The following is a 17,732-nucleotide window of genomic DNA, read 5'->3' on the forward strand; positions in this document are numbered from 1 at the left end:
ATTGAAGGATTATGTGGGTCTTTCAGGAATTGTGGTGGTGGTGCATTGATACTATTGAGTCAGTCTGCATTGTGCGTGTGTGTGCGCGAGTGTGAAAATCAACCCCCTAGGGAGAACTACATATTTCTAACTTTCATTGTGGAAGAAAGAAACTGACTTTGGTGTAAATCCTGACATGTTCAAGTTCAGCTCGTACCTGTGAGTTTCTATTTTGTATCTCATGGTCTTGGATCCAGGGGAGGGTGACAAGTTGACAGGCTTTGCCTGGTGGCTTTCTGTTGTGAGTTGTATGCTAAAGGTATAGTGTCTCCTCCTAATAAATCCACTCCCGTTCCACAGTCTACAAAGGCTCCACCAACCCATAGGGAGTGGTCTTTCCTCTGCACAGCAAGAATCATAGTACATCAAAATGTCTTTTATTTGAGACACAAAAATGCAAAATTGCTGAGATATCAAACATTTCCCGATCAGCTACAATACTGCCACTATGTACAAAAGATCTGATGATAAATGTGCACACATATAAAAATACAGTATGCATTACCTATGTACAGTACATGTGCAAAATGTATGGCATTCAAACATGATATGGAATTGATTTCAGGGGTGCAAACAGCAAATACAAAGGCATCATGGTTTTTTTTTTTAAAAAACAACATAAAGGCAATACATGAATGGACCCCCGATTGCCATAATTTTTTGTTTATTAAACTAGTGCTTCAACAAGCAGGGCTCTGTAGATTGGTATCTTTCTCCTTTTTTTCATAAAGTGAGATGCTAAGACATAATGTGACAATGAAAATAAGAAGAGAAACACCTATCACATTGCATTTCTATTGCAAGCAAGAAAAGAAGAAAACTAATTTCTACATAGAAAAAAACTTTGTATTACTACTGACTGTTATTCTTAAACCAACAAAACAACTCTATACTATTTTACATGAAAACAATAAGAGAAATATCTACATCTTTGTGAAAATTATAACCTTAGATGGATAATACCTTTTTGGGACTGATTTTTGAGATCTTGTTAGTCTCAAATTTTAAATAAAAAGTGCCTCCTTTTGGCAAATACTTGGCAACGCCTTTGGTTCCTTTAAAGCAAGTTTGCATTACTATTGGTTACTTGAGGTCAAGTACTTTTGGTAGATACTAAACCCTTTCCTAAATGCTTCCTCTTCCTACCAAATTAGCAAGATTCCTTACAGCATCACTTACGTAGAGAGGTAATTGTTACGAGTTTCAGTATTCTATAAACTTTGTTAAAGCTTTGTCTTAGTAGTTGGCATAAAGCTCTGTTAAACACTATAGATGTGATATCTCTGATAACATATTTTGATTCCCAACAGCACCTTGTAGATCCGAGATTGCCATCTTATTGTCACGAAGCTGTGACATCACAGAGCAAAGTGTTTGCGTGGAGGGTTAGAGCTCTTCTGTAAACATGTGCAGCTTTTCGAATTGTAGGCCTTCCATGAAAGATTTCAGGTAGAAACCCTTTGTAATGATGTGTTTCCTTGGATACTGCAAGAAAGGGCGAATGCGGAAAAAACACGCACCTGCTTATTGCCATGCAGACAGAGTCACTTTACAAATAAAAATGTAGCTCAGAGAGACTGCTGAATGAGCAAGTTATTGAAGGTTTGAACCAGGAAAAAAAAATTACTACATCTTAGTTGTTTTCCAGTTTTGACTGAAATCACTTAAAAGACGAGTTGAAATGCAGTTAGGATGCTCTCCAGATACACACTAATGCACTTGTAAGCTATATTCCTTGAAAAACCTGACCTTCCAGTTAACGTTCTTTGATAATTTTGGGCTAATTTTGTGGCTTCTAGGGCAGTGGGACGATTTGTATGGGTATTCTCTTGTCAGTATTCAATATTCATGTTTACAGTAGCAGATATTGAAAAATGGAGAGTTATTTGTGAATTTGGTTAAATTGACACGTGTTGCTCTGCTGGTAGACACTGAATAGCTATTCTCTTTACATTTCTCTAAAAAGTCCCCAGTGGCACCATGAGCTCCCCACCTGAGTGACAGCCAGGACTTCTGTGAGGCTAGCGGCAGGTGGGTGCATAGAAGCCGGTGAGGATGTATACCGAAATGTGGGCTTCTCACAAATATTTTAAACCCTGCCAAAGTGCTTTACCACGTCTCTAAGGCCAAGTCCATTTGAGGACAGTAAAGGGACTATCCCATCACTTGTGTGGACAGCTGTTTTGTCAACTGCTATGGCTGATTTCAGCCTGGGAATTCTGAAAGGACTCTGAAGAAAGCTATGCTGCCTGGAATGATCTGGGGCTGAGGGTCCAGGAAGTCTGAGTCAGCTCTGGTGACAAAATAGGTAGTGCGCCCCTGAGCCATCACTCAGGGTATGCTGACCGCACAGTTCAGAGGTGCTATCTCATTACTATGACTTTGCCTTCCATAGGCAGCAGCTTGCAGGCAACACCACCCTGCCTTTGCCACTGTTTCTAAACAGCACTGAAAGCCAAAAAGTGTCAGTTACATGGATCACAGAACCATGCGGCTTTTAAAAAGGAAATTTAAATAAGATCTCTTTTAGAATTACAAAAATATTCATATGAAACAAACACAATAGTATCTAAGCAAGAAATTCCACAAATTCAGAATACATCTATGTACAATTATGTGGCAATACTATACAGTAGATTGCACATTTCAGGAAAAACACTAGAATGTGAACCACTAACACTGTCCTATGAGGTTTTGTGGATGCTTTGCTGAAATGTACAAGATGACCACATACCCCTAGACTTTCAAAGACTTTACAGAAATTTTGGTATAACTTTTTAAATTCATCCCACCCCCATTAGGATGATCTGATTATCTATATACAGCAGAAAGGTAAGGCTGACACTACTGTGTTTTGAGAACATGTAGGAAAGTAAGATGGGGATGTGAGATAATGCCGTTCTAGGAGTTATTTTCTTGGCAGTATGATACTTTGCAGTATGATATACAACAGTACCACTGCTTAAACCACACACGTGCATAATGAAAATTCAACTGGCGACTTTGACTTCTGCTGTAATGGCTGTGACACTAACCTAAACCACAACAACCAGTCTTTAGTAACATCCACCCTTCCTCATTGTACTCACCATCACACGCACTGAGTCAGGTCAGAGGGGCCTTGTTTACAGAGTATCATCTTTGGTCATGCCACATAAGTGTGAGCACATAGCATGTCCTCACTCTAACCTGGAACATGTAGTGGAGATCCTGGAGAGCAGCACTCGTGTCACAGGTGCCTGGCTGGTGACCCAAGCCAGGAGAGAGGAGGGTCAAGCGGAATGGTGCAAGTGAAGTGGCTTGCAGAGTTAATGGGCTAGAGATGCCTTGTCTTTTTAAAAATGAAATATTGGTTTATAAAGGTTTAAACACATATGTGAAGTGAGAACTTTAGCAGTTCATAGGAGAGTAGGCTAATGAGATAGCATTTTTTTGCACTGCACTGTGTATTTTTGGAGAGCAACCTTCCTGTGGTATGTTTCAAACCCTATTTTAAAAAGCAATAAAGGGACCAGAGAGCTAGAAAACTATCTACACAATTCAGGATTATGGAAATATAAAGTTATTCAACGAGAGTCAATGGTACTAGTGTTCGGTTACCTCCTACAGTCCCACTGATATTTGGTGCCAATTTAATAAGCCATTCAAATCTGAATGAAGAAGATGCTCAGGGTCTAAGTATGGACCTGATAGGCCCAGACAGAAACCCTCAGCAAAAAAACTGTGGCCAAGAACTGTAAGAAAAATACTTTCCCAAGTAAATAGCCTGGCCCTGGAGACAGGCCCCTCTCAATGGAACTGACTCGAGGATTCACAGAACAGCTAGTGTGGTAAACTCTTGTAGGGCTTGGTCAAATGACAGTGTTCTGGTTAACAGAGAGTTACTGTATCCCATGCGTTGGTTTACCAATTTCTGAACACTTAAACTATTCATCACAGACTACACTGAGCACAGTGGCCTCTGCCTTGAACCGTCTGGAAGGCACATGAGCACTGTTAGTGCCTTTGAGTCAGGAAGTGCCAGTGAGCAGAGGGCTCCAGTGTGCTCATGCTGGAAAAGCAGACTTTTGTTACACGAAGTAAAATTTATAAACCACACACACACAAATCAGAAATAAGATCAGCTCTTAGGCAAAACATAAACCTAGAAATAATTCACAAATTCTTTCCAAATAACAGGTCAGGCTGCCTCTGGCATGTCAGTATGGAACATTTACCATTTTGTGACCCAGGGGGAACCAACCTGACCTGAGGGTTTACACAAGGGTGAGGTGGAGAGCACAATATTATTATTTAAGAAAAACCTCCATGCTCTTTTGGTAGATTTCAGTTTTTTGTTATTTACATTTTGTCATATACCTCAATGACTAGCTTGAAATAATCCTGTGATAGTTGGCATTTTAGAAAATTCTTAAGAAATGACTTAACAAATATGTAATAACTGTTTTCTATATAAAAACACTAATAAAGCCTCCAGTTTTTCAATCTTAGGCTTGACAATATAGTGAGAGCTCTGGTAGAATATCCAGTTACAAGCCTGTAAAATGATAACCAGGGTTAGTGACAGAAGAAACAGGGCCAGGGCGGGGACGTGGAGGCCCACCTCGTGGCACAGTCTGACCTATACTCATGGGAATGTCCTGGGTAGATGACAGACCTTCCCCTTACCTTCCATTCTTCTAACTCACCAGCTCAGAAAGATATTTCATGCTAAAGCTTTTTCTTAGTTCTTTGAGATGGGTCTGGTTACCTGAAAGTTAGTCAGCAATTCTTTAAATACAGAAATACATGTGGCTCAAGTACTCTAGAAATATTCGAGCTATTAAAAAAGTAGGACCTTGGATACCCATTTCCTTACCCCAACGTAGGCTGTACAAATCACAATGTCAGAGCATACATACAAATGTCTAATATATACATTAAAATCAATCTAACCAACCCAGAAGGTTGCTAACAGAATTTTCAGTGTTATCAGTATACCTGGACTTCTGACAGTATTTTGTAGGTATCTTCTGTTTATGTTGAAAGATCTTGCATTTAAATTTAAATTTGGAAATATAAAGTACGATTCCAAAAATAAACTACACCACCAAAAAAAGACACAGGTTTCTGAACAGAACCAAAAGTCTTCAGCTGGAAGCTGTCACTGAACTGGCCAAGGCTCTCCACTGCCTTTGACCTCTGCTGTGTCTCGGGCCTGGCTCTGGCCATCTCTAGCAAGTACCAAGTGCAGTGACCTCTCACCTCCCTCGCATCAGCCTTAGTTTTTGAGTGGAGCTGTCTGCCTTTTATTTAGGGTCTTAAAGTGACCAGAGAGATTTAAATGTAGTTAATTACCAGAATCCTAACATCACTGTGCTGCATATATTACTCTTCTTTGTTTTTATCTAAAGGTACTTTTCATTCTTTACTGAATTCTGGAGAAATAGATGAGTCGTCTTTGACAAGTGTGATTTTCAGAAGGCCCTGTGCTATGTTAAACTGTAGAAATTCACTACTGAACACAATGAAATGTTTTCAAACTTGGGTTCCAGGCTATGACCTTCCACCTATTCTTTCTGTGACAACATATTTTGATTGCAACAATGCAACTATAGATCTATCTCTAAAAACTGACCTTTTAGAATCTTCATGTTCTTAAACCTCATCAACTCTCAGAAAAGAAATCTGTGTCGTTAGTCCCATGGTAGCGGTAGGTCCTGTGGGTCTAGAAAGTCAGCAGAGAACATGCTCGGCGCGGTGGTGCTGAGAGGAGTGAGTCCTGAAGAGGAGTTGGGCATGGTAATGTCCAACCACTCCATGTTGTCCAAGTTTGAGTCTGACAGGTCGAGAGACAGACAGGGAGTACCTGCAGCAAACTGGGTCTCGGAAGTCTCCATGGGTGAGTGCGAATGGTCCAGCATACCTGAGTGACTCAGCAGATCATTCTGGAGGTCCTCGATCAGAGAGAAGGGCTCTCTGTCTTCACTGCTGCTTTGTAGTGGAGCAATTTCATTGGCTGAGGGTAAAGTCCCATCCAAGAAAGCTTCTAGTTGGTTCTCTAAGCTGGCAGATAAACTGCCCATAGGTTCTAAAGATACAGGTGGTGCCATTTGGACTTGGGGTGGTGGCCGGGACACCACTGTATTCACTGGCATTGTGGTGATGCTGGCTGTCACTGGTCTCATTTTGGAAATAGGAGAAGGTTCTTCTTTTATGGGGAGGGAGATCTCTGTGTAAAATAAATGAAGTAATTAGTAACTGAAGATTTACTACTACTTAAACATTTTTATTACTAGGACAGTTATTTTATTATTATGCGATTCCTTCTACGCACGTCCATCTTAGAAGTAGGAAGAGAATGCTATTGGTCAGGTATAATCCTTGACAACCTTTAGGATGATGGATCATTTTAGTCAAATAGATAAAAATTTAGTCAGCGGACTGTCCAAGGCCAGTTTATTACATTCTGATAGGCTTTAAATTCTTCTAAGACTAAGCATTAAAAGCAGTTATATCTCACTAGATAGGTATCGACGGTTTTAGATTATTTTATCTTTGAGTCCTTATTTTGTCATTAAAGTTTTAAGATAGGGCTCATATCATCCTATGAATCTATCTATAGCAGCATGATACTCCTAATACAAATGTTGAAATGTACATCCTGAGTTTGTGCTGAGACATGAAGTATATCCTCAATGTTATGAAAGAGGTAATTACATTCTTTTTTCCTTTTTATCATTACAGTTGGACTGGGTACCCAATTTAGCCATGTGCCTTCTGTGTAAAGTTCTGAAAATATACAATGACATTTGATTTCATTTCTGAATTAAAGCTAACACATGGTTCCTTTGATCCTTTTCTTTTAAGGTGAGGTGGATCACTTGGTTATTTCTTTCACTTTTCAGTCTTGTTTTCCGAGCTTATATAAAATTTTGATGATTTGGTAAATGTCTTCATTATGTGTTATTCCCCGCCAGATCAAGCAGCAAATTAACAGACCATCTTCTATAAATACTAGCGTTCACTAAACTACATATATGAATAAAGTATCTTAAGTTTTATGAGGCTATGAATGGTTTCATTTATATGCAGATACACTAGGAAAAATAAATTTAATTAACAATACCTCTTAAAGCTCAATGATTGCTATGTGCAAATGGCTGAGAGAAGGAACTTACAATTTGATTCCTATAAATGAATTGTCAACTGTGTGTACTGCATTTATTTTTGAATAGTTTGTTACTTTTAATTATCAGTAGTCATCTCTAAAACTGTTTTGAAAGCTTTAAGTGTAATCTAAGTAACCAGTATTTTTTATTTTTACTTTATTTTTTTGAGACGGAGTCTTGCACTGTCGCTGAGGCTGGCTGGAGTGTGGTGGCATGATCTCAGCTCACTGCAGCCTCTGCTTCCTGGGTTCAGGTGATTCTCCTGCCTCTCAGCCTCCTGAGTAGCTGGATTACAGGTGCCCTCCACCATGCCCAGCTAATTGTTGCATTTTTAGTTTCACCATGTTGGCCAGGCTGGTCTTGAACTCCTGACCTCAGGTGGTCCGCTTGCCGTGGCCTTACAAAGTGCTGGGATTACAGGCAGGGCGAGGCACGGTGTCACAAGTAACTAGTCTTATAACTATATAAAACTTGGTTCTCATTATTACTGATATTAGTAGACAATAAGATGAAATAATGTATTTACTGGATACTTTGTCATAAAAAAAAAATCCCATTTTAGAAAATAGCTTGATTGTTTGTGTCACATTTTAATTTCCAAGTTTAAGGCACCTGCCAGCACGCCCGGCTAATTTTTGCTAATTTTTGTATTTTTAGTAGAGACGGGGGTTTCACCATGTTGGCCAGGCTGGTCTTGAACTCCTGACCTCAAGTGATCCACCTGCCTCGGGCTCCCAAAGTGCTGGGATTATAGGCGTAAGCCACTGGGGTTGGCCAGCTGAAATTATTTTTGTAAGGCCAATATAATTCTTAGCAAAAAATACTATTTGTGTATGTAGATCTGTAGTCAAATATCAATTCTCTATGTCAACGTCAACTTCAGTGTCAAATAATACCTGCTATAAATGGAGAACTTCTGATCACTATTTGAAAATTCAAATAAAACTCCTTTCATCAGGGTAATTTTAAGACTACTCTAAATATGCAAATACTATCCAGGAATTTTTTTTAAATACTGATTTTTATACTTCAAAGATATGTAAGCTGAGGCAACAATATCCTTGATTCTTTTTGTGGCTAATGTCTCTTTTTAATAAAGATGATATAAATCTAAGATTTCATATTATATTGTAGAAAATGCTTTAGCATTGACTTTGAATTTTAATAAAGATACTGGAGCCCATGCTAGGTAGTTTGATGTCACATAATTAAGGTAGTATTGGAATGTTTTCATCCCATTACAATGACATATGCATGGAACAAGTTCTGAAGCTTTTCAACATGGAATTTAAATCTGGTTCTACTTTGCTATCTGGTCTTTGTTTTTTAGCAGGCATCTATCTGTGGATAAATCTCACATTGTATTACTGTTTTAAGCTATCACAGTTCACTGCAGCCTTGACCTCCTGGGCTCAAGCAATCTTCCTACCTCAACTTCCTGGTAGCTGGGACCCCAGGGGTGTGCCACCACACCCTGTTAATTTTTAAAGTGTTCTGTAGAGACGAGGTCTCATTATGTTTCCCAGGCTGGTCTCGAACTCCTGGGCTCAGAATCCCAAAGTGCTGGGATTACAGACGTGAGTCACCGAGCCTGGCCATAAGTTCTTTTAATGGCCTAAATTTAACAGATTTTAAAACAGTAAATTCAGTGAGAAGAACATGTTTCTCAGCATCTAAAGATAAGCTATGAGTGCTTAAGAAAAACTTTCATGTACTTGGGTTAAGAGATGACTTCCTGTGAGGATCTGATGTGACTTTTGACTTACCTCCACTCTTAATGAGGATATCAAAGAGGTCATCCATCTGCTGACTGTGTGCGTTGGAAATCTACAATGAAGGACAGTACAAATTAGGTTTCTTTCATACAAACCTGGAAGCATTATACAATTAGCAGTCCTAAGGGACTTTCTAGATGATTTAGTTCTAATCTATCATGTGATAATTTTGAAAACACTGAGGTCACCTGAGAAGTTAAGCCATTTACCCAAGCTGTACAGCTGGTTAGTTGACACAGCAAGAACAAGGCTAGTTAGTACCCAGCTCCACCGACTTCTACGCTTCTCTTTTTTTCTATTACTGAATTGCATTTTGAGAGGCCTCTAATACCCTATTTTAAAAGTGTCTTTATTCATTTGTATTTAGGTAAAAATTTGTATAAAGGTGATCACACTATACATATTTGTTCAGTTCTTATTGAGATTTACCTGACATATAATAAGGTGCACTTATGTAAAGTATACAATTTGATATGTTTTGACATATAAATATACCCATGAAACCATCAACAAAATCAAGATAATGAATATATCCATCGCCCCTAAAGCTTCCTCATCCCCTCATCCCTAGGCAACCCCTGGATCTGATTGCTTTCACTATGGATTAGTTTTATATGAATGGATTCATACTGTGTGTACTTTCTTGGTGGTAGGGGAAGGACTAGCTTCTTTCACCCAGCATAATTATTCTGAGATTTATCTGTCTGATAGTGTGTACCTCAGGAACAGTTAATTTTTTTATTGCTGAGTAGTATTGTATTATATGGAAACACAACAGTTTGTTTATTCATTGACTTGTGGATGGACATTTGGGTTTCCAATTTTTGGCTATTACAAAAAAGTTGTGAACATTTGTGTACAGGTCCTTGTATAAACATGTGTTTTGTTTTCTCTTGGGTAATTAGGAGTGGAATGACCGGATCACAGGATAGGTGTAGGTTTAACTTTTGAAGAAATGGTCGAACTGTTTTCCAAAGTGACTGTTCCATTTTACACTCTCACCCTCAGTATATGGTATAAGATTTCTAGTTGTTCTCCATTCTCACCAATACTTTGTAGGGTCAGTCTTTTCAATTTTAGATATTCCATTAGGTGTGTAGCGGTATTGCACTGGGGTTTTAATTTGCATTTCCCTAATGACTAATGATGTTGAGCATCTTTTCAAGTGCTTATCTGCCATCCATTTATCTTCTTTGGGAAAATATCTGTTCAAATCTTCTGGCTACTGCAGATTTCTTCTGATAGCTGTTTGCATGGTCTTTTTCCAACCATTTACTTTCAATGTGTCTTTGTATTTAAAGTATGCCTCTTGTAGATACATGCATTAGTTATCTATTGATATATTATAAATTATTCCAAAACATAATGGCTTAAAATTATTACGTCACAGTTTTGTGGGTCAGGAATGGTTTTGATGGGTGGTTCTGGCTTCGGGTCTTTCATGAGGTTGCAGCCAAGATGTTGGTCAGGTTACCGTCAACTCTAGGTATGGCTGGGGAATGCCCTTGACTGGGCAAGTTAGTGCTGGCCGTTGATGGGAGGCCTCAGTGCCCCTCCATGTGAGCCTCTCCAGATGGCTGCTGGCATGTCCACATGGCATGACAGCTGGCTTTTCCAGAGTGAGCAATCCATGGGAGAGCAAGGAAAAAGGGGCATGCCTTTTATGACTTAGTCTCTGGAGTCACACACCATCACCTCTGCCAATTCTGTTTGTTAGAAGTGAGTCACTAAATCCAACCCAGAGAGGAATGTCAAAGAATTTGCAGACATATCTTAAAACTGCATACAGTTGAGTCTGGCTTTTATATCCATTCTGACAATTTTTTGCATTTTAATTGAATTTAGTCATATGTGTTATAATTACTGACATGGTTAAGTTTGGGTTTACTATTTTATATTTGTCTTCTATTCATCCCATCTGGGTTTTTGTTGTTGTTGTTATCCTGTTTTTCTTTCCTGTCCTTAAAAAAAAATTTGACATTTTTGTATTCTAATTTTTCTTTTTCTTTTTTTTTTTTTTTGACATGGTCTCGCTTTGTCACCCAGGATGGAGAGCAGTGGCACAACCTCGGATCACTGCAGCCTCAACCTCCTGGGATCAAGTGATACTCCTGCCTTAGCTTCCCAAGTAGCTGGGACTACAGGTGTGCACCACCACACCTGGCTAATTTTTGTCATTTTTGTAGTGATGGGGTTTTATCATGTTGCCCAGGCTGGTCTTAAATTCCTAGGTTCAAGCAATCCTCCCACTTTGCCTCCCAAGGTGTTGAGATTACAGGCGTGAGATGCCATAACAGGCCTTTCTATTGATTTTTTTTTTTAAGCTATCTTGAATCTTTCAAATTGTTACTATAGATATGCAATATGTATCCTTAACTTCTCACAGGCTACTTAATGTTGTACACTGAATAAAACATAGAGATCCTACAACCACACAGATCCACTCATTTCCTCCCCCATCCTTTATTAATTATTTTAAGTATTGTCTACACATGCTATATACTCCTCAAGACAGTGTTATCTTTGGTGATGAACTAATTTTTCTTTATCTGAAAATATCTTTACTTCACTTTCATTCTTAAGGGATATTTTAACTTGATAATAGAATTCTGGGTTGACAATCTCTTCCACTTCTTCCTCCCTAAAAACTTTTAAACGTGCTGTTGTACTCTTCCAGTTTTCATAGTTTTTCATGGAAGGTTGACATTAATCAATTAGTTGTTTGCCCTGTGTGAAATGTGTTTTTTCTCTTGATGCATTTAAGATTTTCTCTGTTTTGTCAACAATTTGACTGTGATGTGATTTATCCAGCTTGTTTATCGAGCATCTCAAAGCTATAAATTTGTCTTTCATGCTATTTGTGAACATGTCAGCCATTGTTTCTTCAAATATTTGCCTCTTCAGTTCTTTCTCTCTTCTTCTGGGACTTCTCTTCTACCTATGCTAGACTGTTTGTTTGAATTATGTAACAGGGTTGTGAGGCTTTGTTCACTTCCCAATCTCTGTTATTCAGATTGGATAAGTTATGATCTATCTTCAGGTTCATGACATTTTTTCCCCTGCCATCTCCATTCTGGTAAGTTCATCTGTATTTTTTTTCATTTCAGATACTGTACCTTTTTAGTTCTCGAATTTCCACTTAGTTGTTAAAAATAATTTCTGTATCCATATGGATCCCTTTTAATTTATTACAAGCATATTTCCCTTTTCATCACTGAGGACAGCTGTAATAGCAGTTGCTTTGAAAACCTTGCCCGCAAATTCTAACATCAAGATGAGCTCAGGACTGGTCTCAGCCTTTTTCTTTTGAGATAGGTTACATTTTCCCAATTCTTTGTATGATGCAAGTTATGGATAAATGTTATGGATGTTAAATTGTGGCGACTGTGAATTCTGCTATTATTCTCAGATGAATGGTTTCTATTGTTTTAGCAAGCTATTAACTTGGTTAGACTTAAACTTCAAAATGTTTCTTGGGTAGATGTTCCAATCTCACTTCAGATCTTTTGTCTTCAGCTGAGCTGCCAAGTGTCTATTCCACGCCTGTGTGGCTTAGGGGTCAGCCAGAGATGTGGGCACACAGAATTTGGGGATCTCCTCTATGGCTTTTTCCCTCTGGTTGCTCTCAATTCAGTTCTCTGGATTTCCAGGCCATAAAGACTATGGCTTTTCCACCAGTAACCCTGCCACTTAGCTGGACCCCAGAGTAAAAGCAGCACAAAGAGGGAAATCATGCCACATCACTCCCTTCGAGTGTGGATTCTCCACCAGAGAATGACTGCTTCTATTTACTCTTCAATGTGTTCAGGTAGTTGCTTTTTGTTATGATCCAGATTAATAGCTATTATCTGTGGGAAGATTGAACTGGTAGGGCCTTACTTAGCCACTTGTGGAATTGCAAGTCTGAGTAAATGTATTTAAACGAAGTTTGGTGCTCAATGGCATATAAGCAGGTCCTACAGGTGGCTACTCATTTGAATAACCAAAAACCAATGCAGAACCTCAGCCTATAAACAGGAACCTAGAGACATGTAAATACCAGAGATTCCAATTGGCTGTCTTAGGTTACAGTGGAAGATTCATCAAATAAGCAGGACTTAGGAAGGATGGGTGCTATCTTTTTGTTTTCTTAAAAACTGCAGTTAAGCTCTTGACAATTCACTTCCTCTCTGCTCCCCTGTGAAGAGAACAGATATCACTCCGAATGGACCATGAGGGAGGAGTGTAGTCCAGCACCACCTGTTTGACTTCTTACTGCAAATGTTTGAACCTGTCTTTGAAATCTGACTTCCCACTCACAGACAAGGGCCTTTGCTGAGTCTGTAACTAAGGGACATCTTACAACTCACAGTTACGTTCCGTCAGTACTCAGGGAATACAAAGAAGCATGTGGTAGGTTCCACTTCCTCCAACAGGCAGCCCCCCACGGGCCCTGAGCATCCCTGGATGTCCTTGGTGAGGGTGCCAAACTGACAAGGTCACCTGGACTGAGCAGCTTCTGTAGGTGCTCACTGAGGCAACCAAGTGGGTCAAGGAAGCGTAGGCATGATTGCATACTCCCTGGGTGAGGGACTGGCTTGTCTGCTGCTTGCTAGAAAAAGCACAGAGCCCTTGGCCCCACGTTCCTTAGGTGCAGCTTGACCCACTGCATACACAGCCACCATGTGGCCCCAACAAGTTACCCCATGGAACACGGGAGTGGGGGAACTGGCACAACTGCGCTGATGCTCCTGCTGTTTGCTGTGGATAATAAACAGTCCCGCTTGGATACTGTCTCTTGGTGTCCACCTTTAGCACCCATGGAGTGGTGTCAGGGCCACTCCTTGAACCCTCTATGAGGCTGGGGTTCTTCCCTCAAAGGTTAGTTTTAAGCTTTGACAGAAAGCTTTAGAGAGATAGAAAGATTGGAGGAATGTTTAGGGTAAGGTATGACAAGTACTCTCATGACTGGGCACCCACCATAGGCCATATGCTTTTACAAATAGGAACCCTAACTTCTTCCATTGCTGGTATAGTTGGGGCTACTTCTGTTTTATCAGTCAAAGAAGGAAGGCTCAGAGGCCACATGGTCACCATGTGTGGTGAAACCAGGAGAACCTCAGAACTGTTACCTCCAAGTGCATTTGCTCAGTGTATGAGCAAAGTCATTTGGATGGGCTGGCCTGCTGGGGGCAGAGGTTGCTGGAGACCAGAGAGAGATGAAGCAGGACCAAGTCAATTTAGGTGCTGGTGGCCTTGAATGTCAGCCAGGTGTAACAGTGATACCATGTGTCATTCTGATGCTGGCCTGACACATGGTGGCTTTAGAAAAGAAGGGACCTGTATAAAATATGTGTCCTGGTCATAATCACATCTATCTCTAACATGCCTGATGCCCCTACCCCAAAAGAAAAGAGATGAACCCTGAATTTCTGAATAAACAGTAAATGCAGTTATACTGCTGCTGAAAGCTGTTTAAGGTCTTCATGATAAATGACATTTTGATTTTAAATAACCATGTAAAATACAAGGTTGTGTTTGTATTTCTATTGAGGCAAGTCAGTTTCAGACAAGGGATTCTGTATAGGTCTGCTCCAGACTGAAGGTGGGCATATCCACTATAGCCTTATGCACTGTGACCCTGCCCTCACTTACCTCTGGCAGGGGGGCCTGTGTGCTGCGTGTCTGCTTGATGGCCTCCTCATAGCGGGGGGGATCTTTTGTCTTGGCGACTGGGCTCCCAAATAGAGAGTGCTGGACGACAAACTGCTGGGGTGGCGGGGGTGAACTAGGCTGTGTCAAATAAAGGAGGAGTGCACATTACCTCTTGACAATAAACCTCTCTTTTCCTGGCTAGACTCGGCTCTGCTGTTCTCTATGTAGTGGCCAAATCAGGGAATTCATGAGCAGGTTCTTTTAAGCACCTGTGAGGCTGACAGCACTGGTGGCCACCTCATGTGGGAAGGATCATCTTCACTGTGATTATAGCTGAGCTCCTCCTTCACAAGTTATCACTGTATTTTCAACAATTTTATCCCATTAACATTAGTTACTCCAAGCCCAAAGCACTAGGCTTTGGAATGATTTGATGCCCCTGCGGCACTGTCACTGACACAAAAGCCTCACGGGGTTACCTTGTTGGGTGTGTTAGGTCCATTTTGCAGGGATGGAAGCGGGGCATTTCTGGATTGAAGAACACTGTTGGAGGCCTTATTGATAAAGGGCTGCTGGACAGCTGGGGCAGGATGTCTCTGATACGGAAGAACTGTATTTGATGATGTTGAGTTTGTGAAAACCTGTAATGAATAAATATTTCTCCATTAATTTGTTCTTTGGCTTTTCCTAATGAAGTAAAGAAAACCATGTTTTAGGGCAGGGGTCAGTGAACTTTTTCTGTAAAGGGCCACAGAGTATATAGCTTACAATTTGTGGGTCACCTGGCCTCTGTTGTTACCACTTGGCTCTGCCATTGCAGCCTGAAAGCAGCCACAGACAGTACATGGATAAATGGGTGTGGCTATGTGCCAATAAAACTTTATCCATACAAACAGGTGGTGGGTTAGATTTGGCCCACAGGCCAGGGTTTGCTTACCCCTATTGTCGAGCATATGTGGTCCCTTTACGCAGTAACTTGCCTTTGATGGTGGTGCAGACAGAGCTTTGTGGAAAAACAGTGCTTGCTCTTTATAATTCTCCTCTTAAATGATAGCTGAGTTTCTTCTCTTCCTCTCTGAGGTGAGCTCATCTACTCGCAAGTCTTTTTTTTTTTTTTTTTTGAGATGGAGTCTTGCTCTGTTGCCCAGGCTGGAGTGCAGTGGTGCAATCTCAGCTCACTGCAAGCTCCGCCTCCCAGGCTCACGCCATTCTCTTGCCTCAGCCTCCCGAGTAGCTGGGACTACAGGTGCCCGCCACCACACCTGGCTAATTTTTTTGTATTAGTAGAGACGGGGTTTCACTGTGTTAGCCAGGATGGTCTCGATCTCCTGACCTTGTGATCCACCTGCCTCGGCCTCCCAAAGTTCTGGGATTACAGGCGTGAGCCACCGCGCCCGGCCTACTCTCAAGTCTCCAATGGCAATGACTAAGCTAATAATCTCAAGCCACTGCTCTGCTTCCAACCTTGCTCCCAGGTGTCAAAGCCACTTACATCATCTTCTTAGGTATCTCAAATTTAAAATATTCCAAACGAATTTTCTCCTTTTTCCCATTAACCCCTGCCTCTCAGCTTCTGAGGGAAAATAATTCTTGGTTCTGCTTTTTTTAAAACTTAGGTAAATAGGACTATCAGTCAACTCTGCTTTCTCCCTCAGTGTTCACACATCTCAGCGACACCTCTTGAATCTGCCTCTGCTCTCTGCTGTCCTGTGCCTGGCCCTCACTATCTATCCAGGGATTCTGCAGCAGCCTTGTGGCACAGACCCCCTGCCACAATGTATTCTCAAGGCATGGCCCCTACCACACTCATTGGCTCTCCTGCTTTGGGTAAAACCCTAGTCTTTGGCTGGCATGTAAGCTTCTTACTACCTGGCCCCCTTTCCATCCTACCTAAAACCTCTACCTGCTGTGGTCACACTCAATTTTCCAATTTCTTGAAAATTTCTTCAAATACAAGCAAGGCCCCATTTAAAACTGGCCCCCTTTGGAGAGGCTGTTTTCTGTTCCAACAGGCAAAGGTGAGAACTTCTTGCTGTGGAACTCCAAAATGTTTTGTTTAGCACCTCCATCAAGAGCCACAAGTTTTAGGGTCTTTTACAAATATGTGTCCATACTGCTGATATTGTAACTGTACTTCATAGAACTTGGTTTGCTCAAAAATACTTAACATGTTCTATACTACTAATATTCTAAAAAACCTCTGTATTTCATAAGCAGGAAAGTCTATGTGTATATACCTCAAACAGTACAACCTCCATGAGTTCTGTAAATACACTCCTATTTGAAAAAATTAAATTTCCTTAAATTTGGTAAAAAATTACTTCCTTTAAACTAGAAGTAATGATTCCTAATTCTAGTATTTACACTTAGTGAAAAAGCCCTTATTTATCCTATCTACGTATTATTTTTTCCTTTCCTCCCTGAAACAAATTGTCTTAACACTGGAACATTTACTAAGCTTTTAATTACACTAAAATGGTATTTTGAGCTTTCCCCAAACTCAGTAACACACAACCATGATTCCTCTCGCAGAGGAGATTCTGAAGCAGCACGTGTTACATGTGGCTGCAGCTGTCCCCAAAGCTGGTTTCACCCAGACAGTTCACACTATCCTGAGGCAGATCACAGGCACAACTCATTACCTGGGTTCTTTCATGTTGAAGAGTAAAACTCTGGGATTAATAATTTTCAAGGTTTAAAAGAGTAAGACCTATTTTTGAGGCCTAAGATTTTTCTGGCAAGGAGATGTGCACATAGCTCCACCTACTGGCTACCAGGGAATGCTGGAGAATTTTTTTGGTGGTTATTTGTGTAGAGGACACCGAATCCTAGACCACTAACTTCATTTTAAAGATGAGGTAATTGACCCTCAGAGAAGGTAAGTGAATTTTGCATGAGGCCAAACACCTAGGCAATGGTGAAGTGGAATTCATAAGACCTTCTGGGCTCTTAATCTGAGATGGCAGAGTCTTACAAATGTATTTCAAGATCTTACTCAGCATAAACATTTTGGGAATATCTTTTTCATCTTCAAATACCTTTTCCAAGGGAACAACATATCTTTTTTTCCACAGTATGTTTAATTTGAAAAAATTTATTTTAAAATTCAGTAAATTTAATATATGAGGATTGA

General features: G+C 40.3%; 1 protein-coding gene across 1 annotated transcript; it reads right to left on the reverse strand.

Annotated features, from left to right (window-relative positions):
• Window positions 1–394: 394 nt before the first annotated feature.
• Window positions 395–15,264, reverse strand: LOC116464465 (myocardin-related transcription factor B-like; the record flags this gene model as incomplete). The annotated part of the gene is made up of 4 exons (XM_032147727.2): window positions 395–6,250; window positions 8,957–9,017; window positions 14,600–14,737; window positions 15,079–15,264. Coding segments are annotated over 4 exons (921 nt in total), but the record flags the coding sequence as incomplete, so codon positions are not given.
• Between the last annotated feature and the right edge of the window lie 2,468 nt (window positions 15,265–17,732).

The sequence above is a fragment of the Hylobates moloch genome, unplaced genomic scaffold (assembly GCF_009828535.3).
Source record: "Hylobates moloch isolate HMO894 unplaced genomic scaffold, HMol_V3 SCAFFOLD_761, whole genome shotgun sequence".
Classification (NCBI taxonomy): domain Eukaryota; kingdom Metazoa; phylum Chordata; class Mammalia; order Primates; family Hylobatidae; genus Hylobates; species Hylobates moloch.